The 20151-nt window shown below is 38.3% G+C and overlaps 1 protein-coding gene across 1 annotated transcript; it reads left to right on the top strand.

Annotated features, from left to right (window-relative positions):
* Positions 1-7666: 7666 nt before the first annotated feature.
* Positions 7667-18902, top strand: foxn1 (forkhead box N1). The gene is made up of 9 exons (XM_030745246.1): positions 7667-7905; positions 12478-12556; positions 13408-13710; positions 13931-14026; positions 14204-14325; positions 14558-14654; positions 16710-16917; positions 17077-17523; positions 18437-18902. Exons 2-9 carry the CDS (start codon positions 12497-12499, stop codon positions 18733-18735), a joined length of 1632 nt encoding a protein of 543 aa, XP_030601106.1. The 5' UTR covers positions 7667-7905; positions 12478-12496; the 3' UTR covers positions 18736-18902.
* The last annotated feature ends 1249 nt before the right edge of the window (positions 18903-20151 follow it).

The raw sequence follows: 20151 nt of genomic DNA on the forward strand, positions 1-20151 counted from the left end.
TACTGTCTATTCTGTTGTATCCTCATTGTCACATGTTTAAATTAATGACTAACTCAACCTGGTAATCAATTCTCTATCCAGTGTTTAGGGTTTATTAACACACTTTTACAAGCATTATTTTTTAGACCCATCTGAACTTAAAATGTAGAAAAGTCATTTTTTAAATTTAATGTAGGAGATTGGGCATATGATGTTTCTCAATGGGTGCATCACACACGTGGCCACAATAACACCAGCATTCTCGCTCTGCATCCTCTTCAATTTGCCCCTGATTCTGTAGGAGGTTGCGTTTATAATAGGTATACTGTTATTAACACTTTTAGAATAAAAAGATGACTAGTGAAATTTCAGGATCATCTTTACACTTATGCTTTCATTTGCAGAGCAACAGTGATACAGTCATGACAAAAACATGCATAACTCAGCATGTTTTAAGAGGAATAAGAAGATATATGTTAAAGCAAGAAGACGGGAACTTAATCTCTTTCAGTTCTCCGGTTTACATACAGCACAATGGAAAGTGCGCTTTTACTGCATCACATTTTATGTCTGTGGCCTGTCTCATGAAGATAGAAGTGCAGCTTTATACTCAGTCTGTGTTCTGCAACAGTCAAAGACACAGCCAGAAACTTTTACTGCCTGTGACAACTCATCTCGCTGATTCAGTGCTTTCTAATTAACTTTATCCCAGCTCCTTGCAGAGATGTAGCCTGATAGCCTCAAAGTCAAGCCTGTACAACAGTTCATGCTGTGCTGTTCATCAGGCAAACTACTTTTGTGTCAACGATTAATTTTTCTTCCCTGGTAACTTAAGTTGAGCATGTCTTGCTCTTGCTTATGAGCAACAAGGCCTTGCTGCTCCTTCGAAAACTGGAACATCAGTGTGTTTTGCACACAGAAGGGTGACATAATGATTAACACACACTTTGTTCAAAAGGTGTGATGCAGACTTTCAGGTGCCGAAGTCCATTAGTCACTTTGGAAAGTGGAAAAACTTGTTTAAGTACAAATGCAGTTACAACAACACACTTAACAACTGATTTGGCAACTTTGCGGAGTACATTTATTATCTGGAGACAATACAGAGGTAGGCTTTTGAACAAAAAATAAGCTATCAATTTTATTTTATTTTTTTGTCTCCTTATTCTTGTAGTGACCCCATGGAACATCCTTTTTACTCCTTGGAGGATAGCTTGCACTGTCTGGCCAGATGTTTATCAAGACCACATTATTTCTGAAGATAATTCAGTCTATAAATATTCAGATGTTGATGTGTGTTTCCCCACACTGAATCAAGAAGTCTGGAATTTCATTGTGGTTGGAGAAAGTCCCAAACTGCTGCAGGGCATTCCTTCTTCTGTGATTTCTGCACTGGTGGCCACATACACTGAATGTTCCAGCATTGCACCTTTCTAACAATACTGGCCTCCATGGTGAGACACAACATTAGATATATTCATCTTATATCTTATTAAGCTTTGAATGTATTCAAGCTTGAATACATTCAAGTCACAAATAATCATTTGTGATTCTCTCTCTTTTTTTTTTTAACTGACTGCAAATCTTATCCACATACTTTTTAACTGTGCTCTTCCTGTTTTTAAATAAGAGCACAACAAAGCTTTACAAGCTGGTCATGCACATGCATTTAAATGTTTATTGATAATATGTCCGTAAACTGATTTGAACTTTTTAATTGCTTGTAAGCACAGAACTACTCACTGTAGCTGCTCATAGCTGCACATTGACAGTACATACATATTGTATCTCTGTCACTGATTTATGTCAAACAGTTGCACCCTTATAGTTCTCCTATATGGACTTAAAATCATGAATATGGTATATATATATATACCATATCCATGATATATATATATATATATATATATATATATATATATATATATATATATATATATATATATATATATATATATATATATATATATATATATATATATATATATATATATATATATATATATATATATATATATATATATATATATATATATATATATATATATATATCCATATCCATATAAAGTTCACATGCACACAGAGTTTTGGATAAGGGGTCATATCCAATTTTTCAATAAGCAGCTTATATTAATCCTCATATATCTGATCTTTATTATCTAATTGCATGCCCATGATATCCTGAATATTACCATGGAAACTGATCGGAGGAAGACTAAGCAGCAAATGTAATGTGAACGTGCCTCAGCTGTCTGATAAATTGGCATTGAAGAAGAAGGCATTATTAGAAGATTGATGGTGTCGACAAAATATTCCATTGTCTCGGATGAAGCACTAAACATAATTTGTTTTCTCCTGGTTCTTCCAGACCAAGGCAGAAATCATCCTAGACTGGAGTCACAACAACCAGCACAGCCATTAACACGGGAGCCATAGCCACGTTTCAGCTGTATATATTTCCAAGTTGGGCTAATATCAATAGTATATTATTTGGAAAACATCTCCCTCTTTATCAGGACTGTACCACTGGCCTTGCAGGTATCTGTATTTTTATTCAAAGGTCCTTTATATGGCCTGATATCCACTGAGCCCTGTTGTTGAGTGCTGACACTGATTTGCTTGCTTGCTTTGCATGAATTCAGTTTGTTTTTTTGCCTAATAAATAACACTATAATTTGTAGTTTTAAACACATTTTTAACAGATTTGTAAAATATTTGTGTTTTTGTTGTTTTTAATGACATGTGGTCTAATACATTTGTTAAGAAATGTGCTGTGTGAAATGAACTAGATTGGTGAAATTTAATGTTTTTGAATTTAAGAATAGTGGATTTGTATGATCTCTGTAACACATATTATCTTTATTTTTTGCAATATAGATAATAATGATAGTGGCCATTCATATGCATTACTCTAAACCTCTACACAGTAATTTAAATATGGCAAAACCAATGAGCAGTAGAGAATTTGGAGCAAGTTATGGACTATAAAATATCTTAATTTTCTCAATATTGAAACTTTGTTATGTATTGTTTTTTATATGAGCTTATGTTGACATTTATTAGCACACCAAGAAACATATTTTCATGTACTCTTTCAATATCTACACCATCTATATGAATCTGCACTCAGTGTTTGCTCTCACTGCACTATTGTATCATTTCTTGTTCCTGTTACAGAGCACAGTAGTGTTTTGGTGTGCTCGATAAATCTAGATAACGACTTATTCATAGTGTAATCTTCACATGCTTTGTTTATGCTGCAATAGGCCTGGGCTGCTGGGGAGCGTTCATGATGCACTGTAGTATTTTTTTTCATTCACCTCTTTTCATTCTGTTTACACACCATTCTGCATTTAATAATTATTAATCTCTGGCTCTCTTCCACAGTGTGTCTTTTGTCCAGTCTCCCTCCCCTCAGCCCCAACCGGTCGCAGCAGATGACTGCCCCTCCCTGAGCCTGGTTCTGCCGGAGGTTTCTTCCTGTTAAAAGGGAGTTTTTCCTTCCCACTGTTGCCAAATGCTAGGGGGTCATTTTGACTGTTGGGGTTTCTCTGTAATTATTGCATGGTCTTTAACTTACAATATAAAGTGCCTGAGACAACTGTTGTGATTTGGTGCTATATAAATAAAATTCAATGTAATTGAATTCTACAGATTCCAAATATCATCAGTTTAGTTTTACTTAATGATTTAATTATAATTTGTTCCTATCAAACCACTTCTGTATTTTGTACATTTCTGAAGTGACTATATCCAGTCGTTCCTTTAAAGGTAAGCTTTCAGTCCTATATAATGCTTCACATTAGGTCTGCTGATTGGATGATTTGATGCACCATGCCTTGGTCCAGGTTCACTTTATTTAAATCAATTATCTTTTGGAGAGTCAACCCAGATTATCTAAAGTTAATGCTTTTACAGTAAACAATATAATTCTATGTGGGATTAATGAAATGCCATTTAAAAATATATATATTATGGCAAAACTCTCATATGTGCGTGAAAATGTCTTCATGGGGATTGCTGTTGCTCTGCTGAGGTTCAGTACACAATGTGATTTGGGGGTTGTTATATGTTAAACTCTGTTTTTTTGAGTAGAGAGACACTCTCCTGCACATGAGTCATCTTGAGATGAACCATCTCTGGTGGAAATGAGAAAGTCCTGTAGTTACTGAAACTTGCTGTTATTTGATCAAAGATGGAATATTTAGCCTTAAAGAAAACACATCCTTACAATAGAGATACTGCAGGTTCAAGAGTTCACTGTCGTTTCTGAGTTTTAAATCTAATGATGGGCTCAAATCTCATTGCCATCCATAGGATTAGGACCACTGACCCCCTCAGCTGATTTAAGGAGAGCCATGGGAACAGGAGGCAAATCCTTTCAAAGGGTCAATGTGGGAGAAATGCAAAATGATTGAAGGTAGGGAAAATCTATTATGTGACACTGATTGAAAACATTTCATTGAACCCCTTGGCAGGGGGCCGTATATCTGCTGTATGTGAAGGATTTTAAAATGGTGAAAGCAGAAAGGGTTAAAAGAGTAAGCAGTTATGAAGTCCAGAACATTTTTGTTTAATCTAGGGACCATGCTTCTGGTAAAGGCTGAACGACAGCAGCACACAAAGGAAAATCTATCAGTCTCTCTCAGTAATTTGTTTCTCACATTCATGGAAGGTCAAGAAGATGCAACTGATGTCTGCTATCAGAGGTAAGACAACACATTTATGCCATTGTCTTATGTATTTTTCCATATAGGATGTGGGGGGGGGGCATGCCTCAGTTTGTGTCTTGTGTCTTGTAATGCTGCGATCAATATGATGCATAATCGTTTGACATGAAAGTGAAAAGCTTTACCACCTTAAAACAGTGATTTATTGCATCTCTGATTCTGATTTTTAATAGCTGGTCATAAAATGGTAATTTTATGTCCGGTGTGCAGACTGTCTTTTTCCAATTTTAAAAAATGGCACACTGAGAACAGTCATTGGAGTAACAGCTGCATATTTTATTATGAAATATCCCTGGGACACCAACTGTAATTACTGAATTTATTTAACCTCACACTGAGCCATAAATGTGAAATACCTGGTGATAAAGTTTGCTGCCTCAGGCACTCCGAATGTTTTCCAGAATTTTTAAAGGGCACTCATAAATCACTGTTTCTAATGTGGAATTTCAACTCTATTCTGACTTTACTGCACACACCCCAGTTTTTTGATTTACAAATATAGCTGTCTGTACAAGGGAAAGTGATCAGAATTGAAACAAAGGTAATAAAAGCTAAACAGATTGCACACTGACAGACATGTAGCCTCAAATGCTTAAATTAGTGGGAATGGCTAAGGTGTGAATCTGAGGAAACAAATACAGTTGACACTCTTCTGTTATAAAGTTTGCTTTGGTAAGAGCATGTGCAGCCACATCATTAAAAATCCACTCTCTTTTTTACATTTCATCCTCTTTTCCCCAACATTTCTTATCTCTCATTAATATTTGCTGTGAATAAATACTCAGTTTGTTATTCATTACATTACATCAAGGTTAAAATGCTCAGTTATTGTTAGAATGTTTTATTAGATGTTTGTACTTTGGCTGAAGTTAGAAAAGAAAAAAAAAGAAAAGAAAAGAAAAGAAAAATTTCTGCTACTCAAAATTTTGTTAATTCTTTGCCTATTTTGTCCACTTTATTTTGAAAGTTTTGTTTATTGATAGCAAATTTATAACTAATTTGACATCTTTGCACACAATTTAAATATCAGTCAACATATCACAGACATTACAGCTGCTTCACATTGTGAAATATGTCATGGAGCTACTACTAATGATTGATTGATTGATTGTTTAGTTTCAAACATGTAAATAGACATACATTGAAAAAATGATATGTGGGTACTACCTTGCTTTGAGCTAAACATTCAGCGGCAAAGCTGACATGCAGATTTACAGTTTTTACATGTTGATCATCTTGGGGTTGTTACTTTCAAAGTGCAGCTCAAGCTCAGGGGAATGACTTTAGTTTTGAAGGTACCTAAGTGCATTTTTTCTAAAAAAAAAAAAAAAAAAGTCTGGTGGTGGCATTTGCAGGGGACTATTATGTATTATTTTCATCACAATCCATCTAACAGCTGTTGACTTGAGATCAAAATAGTGTTCACTATTACTGGAACTGAACATGCCTCAGAACTTCCACGGAGTTGTTTGACAAGTACGTGTCAGACCAACAGCCTGTCAGTACAGATGTTTGGTTGGCATCACAGCTCATTGTAGTCAGTATGTGAGTGTGCATTCCATTTGTTTGACAAGATACTGATTTGCATATAAAAGAAAATAAAGAACTTGCATTGATGTACACAAATAGAGTTACCTGTCACCACTGTTGAGTTATACTATTTCTTTATTTTGGACCTGACTTATGTGTAATGTAATTATAAAGATGTGGGTCAGGTTCAAAATTGTAACAACAGTGTTTAATACTCACCAACTGTCAGAGCACTGTAGGGAGCTGTGGTTTTGTTGCTCTAGCTTTAGAAAACATGATATTGCAACTGAGAACACTTGAGCACTGAAGCAATTATTTTCTAGAAGACAATGAGACTTTGACTGAAGAGCCCCCTGGAATCTGTTCCCACATTACTCCCTCCTCAAGAACTCCATCTTTGGCAGAAAGAGCCTTGGGCACTATCTTCACTCTGCAGAGACCTTGCACTGTAACACAAGAGTTTATTCAATCTGTAATTAATCCTCAGTCTCTCTGTCACTCGGCCTCGCCCTCTCAGTGAGGACAGGGTTTGTTTAAGGTATAGCTACGAGCTAAGGCTGCTGCTGTTCCTGGTTCATTGGGAGGATAGGATAGGAATCTACCTGTATTGACATACCTTTACTCCCTCTCTCCCTTTCTCCTGTATATTTCCACCTCCCTTTCTTTTTGAGCTTCTACTGTCACCATGGAGGCTTTAGAGGACAGCTGAATTTTAAAATTCTTAAGAAAACACTAGTGCTTAAAAAGATGGAGCATCTTAAAGCGTACGTGGGAGCTCCCCGGTGGTTCTAAGACCAGCTCGACTTCACATGCTGCAGACTGTAACACCCCGAGTGGTGGGTATGTCCGTGACATTCAATAACATTTACTGTTATTAGTTGCATCAGAAACTAACATTTCCAGACTGACTGCTTCTGTTCACTAGAGTAGCTGGTGGTGCTTTGTGCTGTTTGATTGCCACATCTGTTTCGTTGCTTGTATTCTTGCAGGCTTCAAATGCACAAATGGTGTTGCCTGTATTCACCTGTGCACATGTTTGTTTGAGCACTCAACAGTTAAGTGAAAATAGATCACACTGAAGGCAGCCTTTGCCATGGGCAAGCTCAGAAAGCAGGGCAAGATGCCCGCTCTCTCTGCTGTGAGAGGTGATGTATTTTATGTCCCATTCAGACAGCCAACCATTCAGTGAGGCAAAGAAAACACTGATGGAAGGAGGAAGAGAGGGCTGCCAGTGACTGCACCAAGTAGATCTTTTGAAACCTGTTGCAGCAGGTTTTTCTTTCTTATTGCTGGGCTAGCTTGGACGAGTGCCAGGCGCGCGCACACACACACACACACACACACACACACACACACACACACACACACACACACACACACACACACACACACACACACACACACACACACACACACACACACGAGGATGATATTCCGAGCTGCCAAAATCTGAAACCAACCCATCAACCATTTCCATACACATTTAGACAGTCAGTCTAATCGAAGTGCCTCACTATCAGGTAGAAGGAGGTGTGAGGTGCACAGGTCCACAGGGGAAAAAGACTTGAGCTGTCAACAGAGGTTACAGGGCTGAGTGAGAGAACCTGACTGGATCTACAAACCAACAAAGAAGAGAAAGAGAGCAGCCACTGAATCCAAAAATTAGGTGAGTTCACTTGTTAGTCACAGTAACATTTTTTTTGCAGATTTTGTCTGATATTTGCTCGCACTGTTATTTTTCTGTTTATCATAATTTGATTTGTTTGTTATCCTTCTATTTATGGGAAAGTTGCAGTACCACAGTGTTACTGTTACCATGAGCGCGCTAACCTCTGAACTTTAAATTGGCAACGTTCTCGTGCCAACACAACTGTCATCATTCTCATTGTGACTATTAACAGATCTACCTGCTCTTTTCTCCCAATAACAACAAACATCTAAGTGAATTACCTACTTCACAATCATTTGTGTAAAATACGTGGGGCGAAACAGCGATAATGGGTTGATAGCTTTGCCGAGTCTGACAACTGACTGATGATGTGTGCGCCAAGTTTCTGCAGCAAAAAGATGTCATCAAAGAACATAAACATCCAAAAAATTCTAATGATGGGGTCAAAGGTCCCATCCTTAAATCAAGGTTTTAAACTCTTTGATTAAAATGCAAACAATTAGGATGTGGTAGTCCTGGTAGATTACCATAAGGTGCACACCTAGGCTTAAGATCCCTTAAGCCCATGCAAATGACACATTATGCAGCAGGTGACTTTATTAATATCAAATCCCACATGAACCCAGACCAGATACTACTGATTCAATACTGCAGCCACAAATGTACCACCCATCTCCTGCTGACCAGACCACAAACTTCAGATTCATCCAGTCCTTAAAGATATATCTAGAGAGGGAGTCAACCAGACAGTCAGTGTTATGTCTTTGGCCCGGTTTCACTCAGCAATATTTGTTTGTTCATTCACAGCTGTTGGCACTTGTTCAGATCATATGATTTGCATATTAGGATTTTAATGTGAAACTGTAGGAAGGCCAAGAATAATCTGATATGTGAAGGGCGTGGAGGGAGTTCTTTAAACACTGAATTGCTGAGATTGAGTTTAGAGAGTATTTATTCAGCCTGACATAAAATGTAGAAATGTAGAAATATTTATGCAGGGTGTAACTGACCTTCATACCCTCCTCCTACACTAGTCTCTAGGTGTGTCCTGTTGTTTATGACTCAGTGAAGGTGACAGTGAACCCTTTGGATCATGTTGGTTGAGGGGTGGTATCTGTATGATTAGGGCTTGTTTTGGCACATTGTGCCAATTTTCAAATAGATTCAAATCTGGGGAGTGGGAGGGGTGGGGGTCTTGAGGCTAGGTGCAGGGCTAATGAAACTGTCTCTGAGCAGGTATTTGCGGTGGTAGGACACACCGTCCTTGTCAGGGAGGCTGCTGCTCTTGGAGATGCTTCTTCTGCATCAGTGGTTATGTGCCAAAGTAACAGCCATATGGATCCCAAATCCTAAGGATTCCCAGCAGAATGTTTTAATGTAAGGAGATAATCGTTATACACCTGCTTGTATTTTAAATGTTGTGGCTGATTGGTGTAAATTATTAAAGTTTTAAAGCTATCTAAATATGAGAAATGGTCAAATCAGTAAATACAGGCATCCCTGTAACTTTTGAAGCACTCAACTTTGTCCTGTTCCCCTGAAACTCATAAGAATTGAATCACCAACTGACTGAATATAACAAATATAGCAAAGCTATGGCAAAAGAAATCAGTTTTAATGTTCCCATGAGCAACGTTATTTTTCTTGCTCAACATCGACCGTGTCCTACATCTACTGCTCGTTGCACTGGTCAAAATCCTATCATGCACAACATTTTCTAAATTATATATATGATTAAAACTCAATGTGCATAGATGCAATTATTCATAGAAATTATGAAAATGACATTTTGTGGTAATATCTAGAACTATGAAAAATCTACTAATTCAAAACAAGAATATTTAGTTTTAATCATTTAAATTTCAGTAAAATAGAGCATGTTTAGTAAAACTAGCCCAGAACTGAAGATGCCGGTGTTAAACCAATATTCTGATTTTGTGTATAATTTTTAAGATTCTGTCTATCTGCAGTAAAAAATTAAAATAAGTGTGCACATTTTACCACAAAGCAATTAAATAAAATAACACGAATGAGAATCACAAAGCTCGCTGGAACATTTGGTGCACAGTATTATCCTGACATGCTGATGAATCCTCACAGTCGACCTATTTACTGCTTTAATGCTCGTGTGAGATTGATCACTTCAATTTCTGTCTCTCATGTGTTATCGGTTATCCAACAATAAATATCTTGTGATCCTTGAAAACCAAAAAGTTCCTTTTTGTAAAGATTTTAAGTTAAATTGAACTGTTTCTGAAAATCTCTCATACCAGGATTATTTATCACATGCATATTTTCATGGTTAAATCCAATGGTAATCATCAGTATTATAAAACTTCTATTATTTTTTCCCAAGCTGTGCAAAGACATTGCCTTTCACCACTTTTCTCTCTCTTTTTTAATTCATTTTTAAAAATACAGCAGATTATTTCATCCCTTGGTTAAAGGAGTCTTTAAAGACTATTGAAATACCTTCACACACACAACTGTTGGGTATTTATTTTTGGAAACAGAAACAAACACACACATGCATTATCGCCACTGCTAAAGTTCCTTCTTCTCTTACTAAAAGTGCATCCGTTCTGGCTGGTGGCAATGTCTGTCGAGCAGATGAGAGGATTTGTTGCCACAGTGATGAAAACGGCAATCTCTCAGCTTTCACCTTGACACTTTAGCCTCCTTTGATGTGAACAGAAAGAGCTACGATTGCTACTTCTCTCTTTTCCACACACAAACTTTCTAAGAGAGGCCGATTTCCACTTTGTCTGGCTCAGCATTACTTTACGTGACCCAGCGCCACGGTTTGTTGGCAGTTTTAATGAGCTTGGTTTATGTGAAGGCTGAGGTTACCTTTACTGGAACCGGGGCCACGTGTCTCACACCTCTGATGGGCTCACATAACGCTTTCAGATAACCCTCCTGATCCACATACGTCCACCAACACTTTGGAGTTTTATTGCTCTATTGCTGAAAATGAACTCAACTGTTCCCACGCCTGTATTCATGATGTCAGTCTTACAGTAGAGAAATGACTCACAAGATATTATCTCAAAGGATCGGTGAACTCAAGTACTTTTTCAAAACATGTCAGAGTTGCTTCCTCTTATGTGGCAACAGCAATATAAATCAAATTTCACCCCTTACCACTTGAGTTTTCCTGTCATGTTTTACTCCAGAATGAAGGGAATTGTGTTGCTTTCTAGCTGAGAGTCTGTCTAGGTTCTCAGCCATCCAGGTCATAGTAGTCTCTGGAACTTAAAAAGGCGACTGGGCTTCTTTTTGTTTCTTGAATCATTATACACCTGCCTGTATTTTAAATGTTGTGGCTGATTGGTGTACATTATTAAAGTTTTAAATCTGAGAAACGGTCAAATCAATAAATACAGGCATCCCGGAGATTTAGCTGGAAATGTGCCGTGCACACTCAATCACACATGCTAATTAGCTATAGCATCTTGTCCACAGCATCAGCTTTCACATATGATTTTTTGGCAAGACAGCCATTGGGACTGGCAACACAAAACAGTAAGGTCTGCATATTAGGAGCTCATTATGTCACCATAGGGCAAGTGATAAATAGAAAAGTTATCATTAATCATTGCTATTAAACATTCTCAAAGCAACAATGTACAGGGTGTCCAAGAAAATTGACATCATTTGAGATGTGAATATCTGAGTAAATGCATGTCCAAATAGGCTTCATGTTGAACAATGCAAAATTCATTTATCAAAATTACCATAAAAACCATTTGGTTTGAGAACTGAAGAAGCCTTTTGGATGAGAGGTGAAACGCCTTCAAGAAACAAAAAGAAGTCCAGTCGCCTTTTTGAAGCTCCAGAGATTTCTGGATGAGAGTTGAATGAGTACATGGATGCTACTCGTGTGTGCCAGCAGCTGCTCAGTTTAGCACAAAACTGGACGCAGGTAGAAACAGTCAGCAAGGCTCTGGATGTCACTGCACCTGGTCAACAAACAATACTGCACAAAACCCACTGCAAAACAACAACAAATTATAGTACTGTGCAAAAGTATCGAGCCACCCCTCATTTCTTTATATTTTGTTTCCAAGGAGCCACACATTCTTGTAGTTTTTAAAAATGGTCTTTAGCAATAGTTCTCCAGGCTTTCTGAAGGTCTTCCAAAAAAGAAACTATCTACAGCAGATTAACAGGATTTGAAAGTAGGAAAAAATTTGCAAGTGTCTAGGCAACTGGGCTTATGGAGTGATGAATTAATCAATAAATCACTGCACACATTTCCCAGTTTCCTAGCAAAATATAAAGAAATGAGTGGTGTCTCAAGACTTTCGCACATTGTTGAGTATGTGAGCTTCACATGTGCAGCTTTAGCTTTTTTTTAAGCTAGATTAAGCTAGGCTAAGCATACAAAAATGACAGAAGAAATCATCCATTCTTATTTTGGTCAAGCAGCATTTTAGTCTTTTTTTGCAAAGTGCTTTGAGAGCTCTGTGTAATGTTCAGTTTGAACTAAAGCCCCCGACAAGAAGTTATACTTCTCCCAGATTTAGCTTGTTTTTTTTTTTTTTTTTCCTCATAATGTCTTCACAGGAGCAGGTTTTGCTGCAGGATGTCACACTTGCTGACATTTTCCCAGAGCAGGAGCAAATCTCAAACATCAGCCCCTCAGGTGAGTCTACACACCTGCGAGCCCTTTGGGGCCTCCTGCCAACAGCTGGTAGAATCACAGGGAGCTGCCTCTGGCATCTTTGATTTAATCCAAAATGGCCCTTTTTTAAAATTAACACTACAAATAAAATCAGTTTTGAATCTGTGTCGAGTCATGTCTAGCAGCTGTGGAGTATTTCTGATTGGACTTTAACCTCCTGAGACCCTGTGTCCACATATAGGGACATTACATTTTGGCTTTCCTGCACCTTATACTTCATTGTGCTCAGTAGTATTTTATACTTTGTTAAGTCATGTTGTTTTTGTTGTGTTATGCGATAAAATAATCCCAGTGTCCACATCTGAGGACACCTTTTTTTCTCACAAAATTATGTAACAACCATGTAACAAAATGCAACTTCCTGCTCAAAGAGGAAGCTTAGTATATATACATATGAGGTCCATCTAATCACAGATATCTAGGAGAAATTGAAAATGCATCGCAAACAGGAGCTCGGGTCTCAGGAGATTATAAATAACTGTTGAAATTTCTTTTTAGGCAATGCCTATTACACAAAAGTTAAAACTACTGCCAGGATAAATACTTAAACATGAAGCCTGCCCTTCAGAAAGAGTTTTGACATATTTTGCTATTTGGCCAGGTTCAAAATAATAAGAATAAAGATGATGAGAAAAGATGAGACACTTCTCTGTTTACTTACGGGGATTCCCAGAAAATATATTTATATCTGTAATTGTTTGTTTAAAATGAAAATGGAGACAAGGTTGTCACCCGTTTCGCAACAGTTAGTGTATTAACATTTCCGAAGAAGTCTAGCCAGTCAAATCACTGTGATGATGATCACACCACAGACTGAAGAAGGCAGCTGCTTCAGCCAGGAGGAGAGCAACTCCTGCAGCCTGAGGACTGCAGCTGTGAACAGGAGGCACAGCGCTGATGGGATACTCAGCTCAGGATCAGGGCGAGGGCATGTGGATTCTGATCGTTTCCACCCGTACCATCGGCAGTTCAGCGATGGACCTGTGACAGCTGCAGGACGCCTCCAACAGTGCTCTTCTTCCTTCAGCAGTCTTCAGGAGGTGTGCTCTCCTGACAGTCATTCACACAGCAGCAAGATGCAACCATCCTGGGACCAGTACAATGGCAGCATTCAGGTCTCTATACTTATGGTACACTAATTTTTATCCCCACCTATTAATAAAAATTTATGCAGCCAAAAGCAGCCTGATATCATACATTACAGCACAAACACTTTTATAGCTGCACATACTGAGGCTTTTTGTCAGTAATTACTGAAATTCAGTTTTAAAGCAGTTATAACGCAATCTTGAAAGCTTCTCCAAACATTTTCCTTTTATTTTCTTATTTTTGCAGAGCTCATATCCAGAGCTACCAGCAGTACCCGTGGATGCTCCCTGCTTTCTGTCTCAGACCTACACATCCTACAGCTCACCTAGCCTTCAAGAACAGGTGAATATGCTGCTTGAGCTGTGGAGAAAGACAGGATGTTTGACATGAGTGATATTTCATATTTGGGTTTCTGATTTTTAGTGCGTCACAATGTGTGCACACATTGGATTCGAACACATGTAATTGGCTGTATTTTATTAGCTATCATGCCATGATTTTTTTCTCTGTTTTCTAAAGGTCTCTTCTAGACTGCACCCTAACAATGAGCCGTCCAGCAGCCCCAAATATGCTTTCTCCAGCCAGTCACACCAGGATGGCACGACACAGTCTATTTTTCCCAAGCCCATTTACTCATACAGGTAGCACTGCTGCACATATTTATATGTTTTGTCTACTTTTACATTTTTTTTTTAACTTACCATTACTTATGTGTTATCATAGCAGGGTAGATTTCTTAAGTGATTATACAGTACCAGTCAAACACTCACTCAGTGTATCCAAACCTTTGACTGGTATCTTAAGAAAAATATTGCAATTCCAGTGCATAATTTGGTATCTTCACTTAAAATAAACTCTTGTTTATCATGGCAGCATTTTGATTTTCATGGCTCTGAAGAACAGCAAAACAGGAAGTCTCCCAGTCAGCGAGATCTACAGTTTCATGACTGAACACTTTCCATATTTCAAGGTACTGCAAAATTATTATTAAAACCTTTACTTAAAACAGGTTTTCTCATTGAGAGCGAGGTTTATTTTTCAAGAGACAGCTGGCAGTTTAAGAGTAGACAGACAGGTACATGATACAATACACATGTTTACAAATTAAGAAAGCAGAGTATTCAAAGTATTCCTTGACACTGAACTGAATTGTGGGACTTCATTGTTATGTGGTGGTTTATTGACAGCAACCTGACTGTTATTTCATGTGTTTAATGATCCAGATGGAACAATGTGTGTACAAGTGTGAAATGTTTTTATTATTTGGAAGAGAGAAGTTAAGTATTTCCTAACTATTTCACTGCTATGCACAAATGTAAAGCTTGTTCTTGTGTTCTTTTTAAATTTTGTTATTTCACTGTAAGATTCTGGGATCCATGGAAATCCCTGTACAACGGACAAGCCAGAAAACCAATGTAAAACCAAAAACTGACATAATTCCTTAGTGGGAATCACTTCATGGGCTCAAGAACATTTCTGAAAACATTTGCTGCTCTATCAACAAATTAAAAATGTGTGCAAAAAACACGTCTTGTGGACTAACCAATCAAAATGAGCATTTCTCTTTGGATACCAGATGCTGCACCCTCTGGGCTAAAGAGGAGAGGAAGCATCCGACTTGCTGTTAGTGCAGTTCAGAACCTAGCGTCTGTGATCAAACGGTGCATTTTATTACACATGGCACTTCTGTTAATACTGAACAACACTGAAGGTTTTTTTTGTAACATGCTGTCATTGAGAAATCCAATCCAACACCACATTTTGCACTTATTTCCTGCTAGAATACAGCAGGCTAAACTAACTGTCCTGCAGTGCAGACCCGACAACGATAGAAACATTTGGAATGAAATGACAAAGGGCCTTTTGGGCCTACAGAGTATTTACTCTCCTCAGCTCTCAAACACCTACAGTATTATTAAAAAAGCATCCCATCAACTTCTGGTAAGAAGTTATGAGTAAAAGATAACTTATAGTGACAGTTACTCCCATAAAATCCCCGTTTTTAGTGATTAAAGCCACAGTGTGCTACACCTGTAGATGGGTTGCTCGGGAGCAGTCAAATCTGATGTAAAAACAAAGATATATAAGCAATTAATTTTTATAAATTAGTTGGCAAATGTAACTATGTTATATGAATGCCTTTGTGCATTAATATTGATAAATGAGGCAGCTGCAGGGTTGGACCTTGGTTTGAACCCATCGCATGACGAATACTTTACATTTTCCAGCTGATTCCAGCTGTGTACAAATCAGTTCAATAAGTTCAGACTAACTTCTGGAAGGAGCTCAAAGACTCGCTGCCATTCATATTCAAGCAAGCACCTTATAGATGGCTGTTTTCCAAACACCTGCCTAAAAAAAGAAAGAGTTAAACATAGGCTGCAGGGCTCGAAAATACATGAGACAGATGATGAAAGTGATATTCAAAGAAAAGTCGGGTTCATTTTGCAAAAGCTGTTTCTAGATAAGTCTAAATACTTGTCAATGCATCACTTATGTTCAGTTCAGTGGACACTTGTTATGGCATGCAGATACCATTCACTGCCAGAGCAGATGGTGGCAATATTAATATACTGTATGATGTAATATTCCCTGCAGGGTGGACCGAATGCCCCGATTTTATTGAATGGTTCACAATTAATTTATAGTTGCTCTCAAGATATTTAAACAAGAATGTAACACATGCGGTGAGAGACACTCAGGCAAGTGAGGTCGGGTTTCTTTTAAAGTCATGCTCAAGATGTGGAAAAATACTGTGGAAATTTTGAAACTTTGTTGGTTTTTCCATTATATAGGCATGTATGAGTTTGACTTTTGGAAATTCTGTATAGATATTCATGTTCCCAACACAATCAATCCTGACGACATTCATGATCTCTCACCTGGCCATCAGGCCAGCCTTTGAATTTATCCAATTTGTTTAAAGTGATTTGAGGTGTCCTGGCAGCTGAGTTAACTTAAGAATAGCTGCTTGAACCTATTTCATTCATATCTCCTGCATTTATCTTTTCCGTTCTGTATTCAGACGGCTCCTGATGGATGGAAGAACTCTGTGCGCCACAACCTGTCCCTGAATAAGTGCTTTGAGAAGGTGGAGAACAGGAATGGGAGCACGTCTCGCAAAGGATGCCTGTGGGCCCTCAATCCAGCCAAGGTGGAGAAAATGCAGGAGGAGCTGCACAAGTGGCGCCGCAAAGACCCCATCACTATTCGCAGGAGCATGGCAAAGCCAGGTGGGTCCTGCAGGTATCCAGTGTGAGAAGTTGTAGAGCAGAAACTCAGGTTATTTAGAATTGATTTTTACCAGGAATTTCTTAGAGTAAAAGATTTTTTCTGCTACTTTTAAATGTATCAAAGCTGGATGCTTATTCTACTTTTCACTTTTTCTACAGAAGACCTTGATCGGCTACTTGGAGAAAGACCTGAAAAAATCAGGTCGTTGCCGCCTTACACTAAATCCGCCTCAATAACCAGAGCAGCCACTGCCTACAATGCTTGTACCCCAGCTGAGCTTCGCCCAGCATGCCAGCCCATTCGCAGGTCACAGTACGCTCACGTTCAACCTCAGCTGCCCTGCTATCTCCCCCCTTCTGCCACATATCCCAGCAACTCATTCGCCTTGTACTCACCCAGTGGACAGCAGCCTGCAGCTGGTGTCCCATTGGCCACGGGAAGTCTGAGCTCACCCGTGGCTGGAAAGATGCCGCCTGTTTATGACGATGTTCTCCAGGCCGAGTACAGTGTTGGGCCCAGGAGCATGCAGGACTTGCTGTTGGAGGGAGACACCAGTTATGACATTGACATGCTCAACCCCAGTCTGACTGACCTGCAGCTGCAAGGTAAGAAAGAAAGAGACACTATGATGGATACAAAAACAAGCAGGGAAATGGGAGTAAATGAGCCTATTGAGTGCACAAAGATTTGCTCAGCTTGATCCAGCCTCTGCAGATATTCACTTTAGATACTGATAAAGAGGTGATAAGAAAATTAATCTGAAAGATGTTTGAGGTTATTTAGAAACTGTCTTAGTTGCATAGTTTGGCCACCAGAGAGCACTGATGAGGTGATTTTTTTTTCTTGCTCGGTAGATAAAGCCCATCATAATCCTTTAAACAAATTTATTCCCACAAAACTGTGAAGCATTGTGGTTCACAGTCACTTGTTCATTATTACTTCTGTGAATCATTTTGTTGTATTTGTCATTTTACAGCATTTTCCAAATGTAAGAGTTCTTTGGCCTGCAGATTTATTTTGACCTTCTGTTTACTTACTTGTTGAGGCTGATTCTCCTCAAAAAAATCATTGAATCATTTTAACTGCCAACGAGATGTAAAATACATCCGAAAACAGATCAGATAAAAACAAAACAAAACAAAACAAAAAAATCCCACAAAAAGTTACTTTTTTTAAAAAGTAAAGATTTAATAAAAATATTAAATATAAAACTTAATTACTGATAAACTAAGGAGAAGGGTTGCAAACATAACCTGTACTGCCAGCAGGGGATGATTGTATTCTTATAAACCTATGAAGGTCAGTCAGGAGGCCTTGTTGTTCAAGATAGAAGAAACATCTCAAATGAAGCTTGGAAACAAAATGGATTTACGAAAGGTCATTGAGAGGAGATCAGCATGCACCGAGACGTAAATGAATCCGTTGCTGTTTTAACTGTAAAATACCAGGAAAGCAAATTCTTGTGAAAGTGCAGCAGCTGAATGATGATTGGTGGCACCCCGTTACTCCTTTCTGCAGGTAACCTGTGGGAGGAGCTGAGGGAGGACAGCCTGGTGATGGAGCCACAAGTTAGCACAACCTCGTCCGCTTCCTTTGTCCCGCAGGACCACCACATCCAGAGCAGCTGCCTGCATGTCACACCCCCTGTCAGTCAAACAGCCGGCAGTCGTTGTAAAGCAGAATATGAGGATGGAGAAGCAAGACAACATTTGGAACAGCACGGCTGTTTGAACGGACTGCATCCTGTGGTTTATTCAGGAGTGGAGAGTTTGGCTGGGTATCTGACCTCCTGCACTACATCCGTCTCCTTAATGTAAACCTTTGCTCTTTGGATTTGATGTTCCATGTGGTTCTGAATGAGGAATATAGTTGCAAATAGTTTCGTTCTACAGTATTTGGTGGTTATTGAACCCATCTCTGCAACAGACTCTGTTGAGATGGGTTGTTGAGATTTTCACTGCATGCACAGTCACAGTTCAGCTTATAGGACAGAAGAGCTCTTGTTGGAATGCACAATAGCTCCTGGTGAATCAGTAGTATTCAGTACTAGAGTAGATGTTTCTGACACAAATATCCTACTTAAAGTGCATTGAGTAGAGGATAAACCTGAAGGGGTCAAACTCCAGCAATTGCTTCATTTGCGTTATAAAGAAAAAACTGACTAACACGCTGATGAAGGCCATAAATGCATCACTCAAGCAGTATCATCATTGCTGGAGTTTTTGTACCTCTTCATAACTAGGCAGTCACAAAGCTTGATAAGCAGGAGATAAAAATTTAAATGCTTGATGAATTAAAATTGTAATTCAAGTCCTTACAAAGAGCTCAAGTTAAGTTTATATTTTTTGAATGTATCTATTTATTTACCCCTCCCAAACTGTGTTGTCACACTGATTTCAAAACACTGATATTTTTGATGTATCCAAGTATTTTTAAGTTGTTTGAGGAATATCTATTTTATCATTTGTAAAGAAAAAGTAAAATAAATACATTTCCAGTACAAATAAATGTGAATAAGCCAACTGTTCATGAGTTAATGTCTGCACGTTCTAGATTTTTATCAGCTTTTAGTTGGTTAATATAAAAAAAAAAACTAGCTGTAACTGATTTCCATGTAGAGTCAGAAAATAACTCTAAGAGCAGTTATTTGGCTGCTTACATATTCTATAATTAGTCATTTTCCCAACTAACTATGACTGTACTATAGCTTCCCTGTTGTTGTTCATCATCTCACAGAATTGCTTTCAGTCACAGCAAACAGCTGTTTTCAGTAAATGGCTCTAAAAACCTACAGTTCACTCTCTGATCGGCAACAAACAGCAATCACAGAAGATAAACCTTTTTCACAGCAGCCGTTTTGACTAGAAATAACAGGCCGGGTAAGGCAGGTGTTACTAATCACATTAATGAAAGCTCTGTATCTAATCAGAACAGCACCAAGCTTCATTAATGTGATTAGTAACATCTGCTTTTACCTACTATTATAATGTAAAAGGTCTGTTCTAGACTAACAGGTGAACACAGTTAAAGAGATAGACATTTTTCTCAAGAGCTGAATATCCTGCGAATAATAAATAGTGGAATTAAATCAGGCGGTTGGAAATATGACCTCACATGAATGCTAATGTTGCTCTGGAAGGTTACCATTGCCTCTGAGTGACCAAAAAAGACCATCACACAGACTCTGTGTATTGCATATTCACTGGTTCCAATCAGCGCATTATGCGCATGAA

This window comes from Archocentrus centrarchus, chromosome 13 (assembly GCF_007364275.1).
Source record: "Archocentrus centrarchus isolate MPI-CPG fArcCen1 chromosome 13, fArcCen1, whole genome shotgun sequence".
NCBI classification, from domain to species: domain Eukaryota; kingdom Metazoa; phylum Chordata; class Actinopteri; order Cichliformes; family Cichlidae; genus Archocentrus; species Archocentrus centrarchus.

Excerpts from the sequence above, each read along its gene's own strand:
- foxn1 (XM_030745246.1), top strand. The coding sequence starts at position 12,497 with ATGTCACACTTGCTGACATTTTCCCAGAGCAGGAGCAAATCTCAAACA. Across the intron at positions 12,557-13,407 it reads CTCAAACATCAGCCCCTCAG|ACTGAAGAAGGCAGCTGCTT; the intron begins GTGAGTCTACAC and ends ATCACACCACAG. Across the intron at positions 17,524-18,436 it reads GACTGACCTGCAGCTGCAAG|GTAACCTGTGGGAGGAGCTG; the intron begins GTAAGAAAGAAA and ends TCCTTTCTGCAG.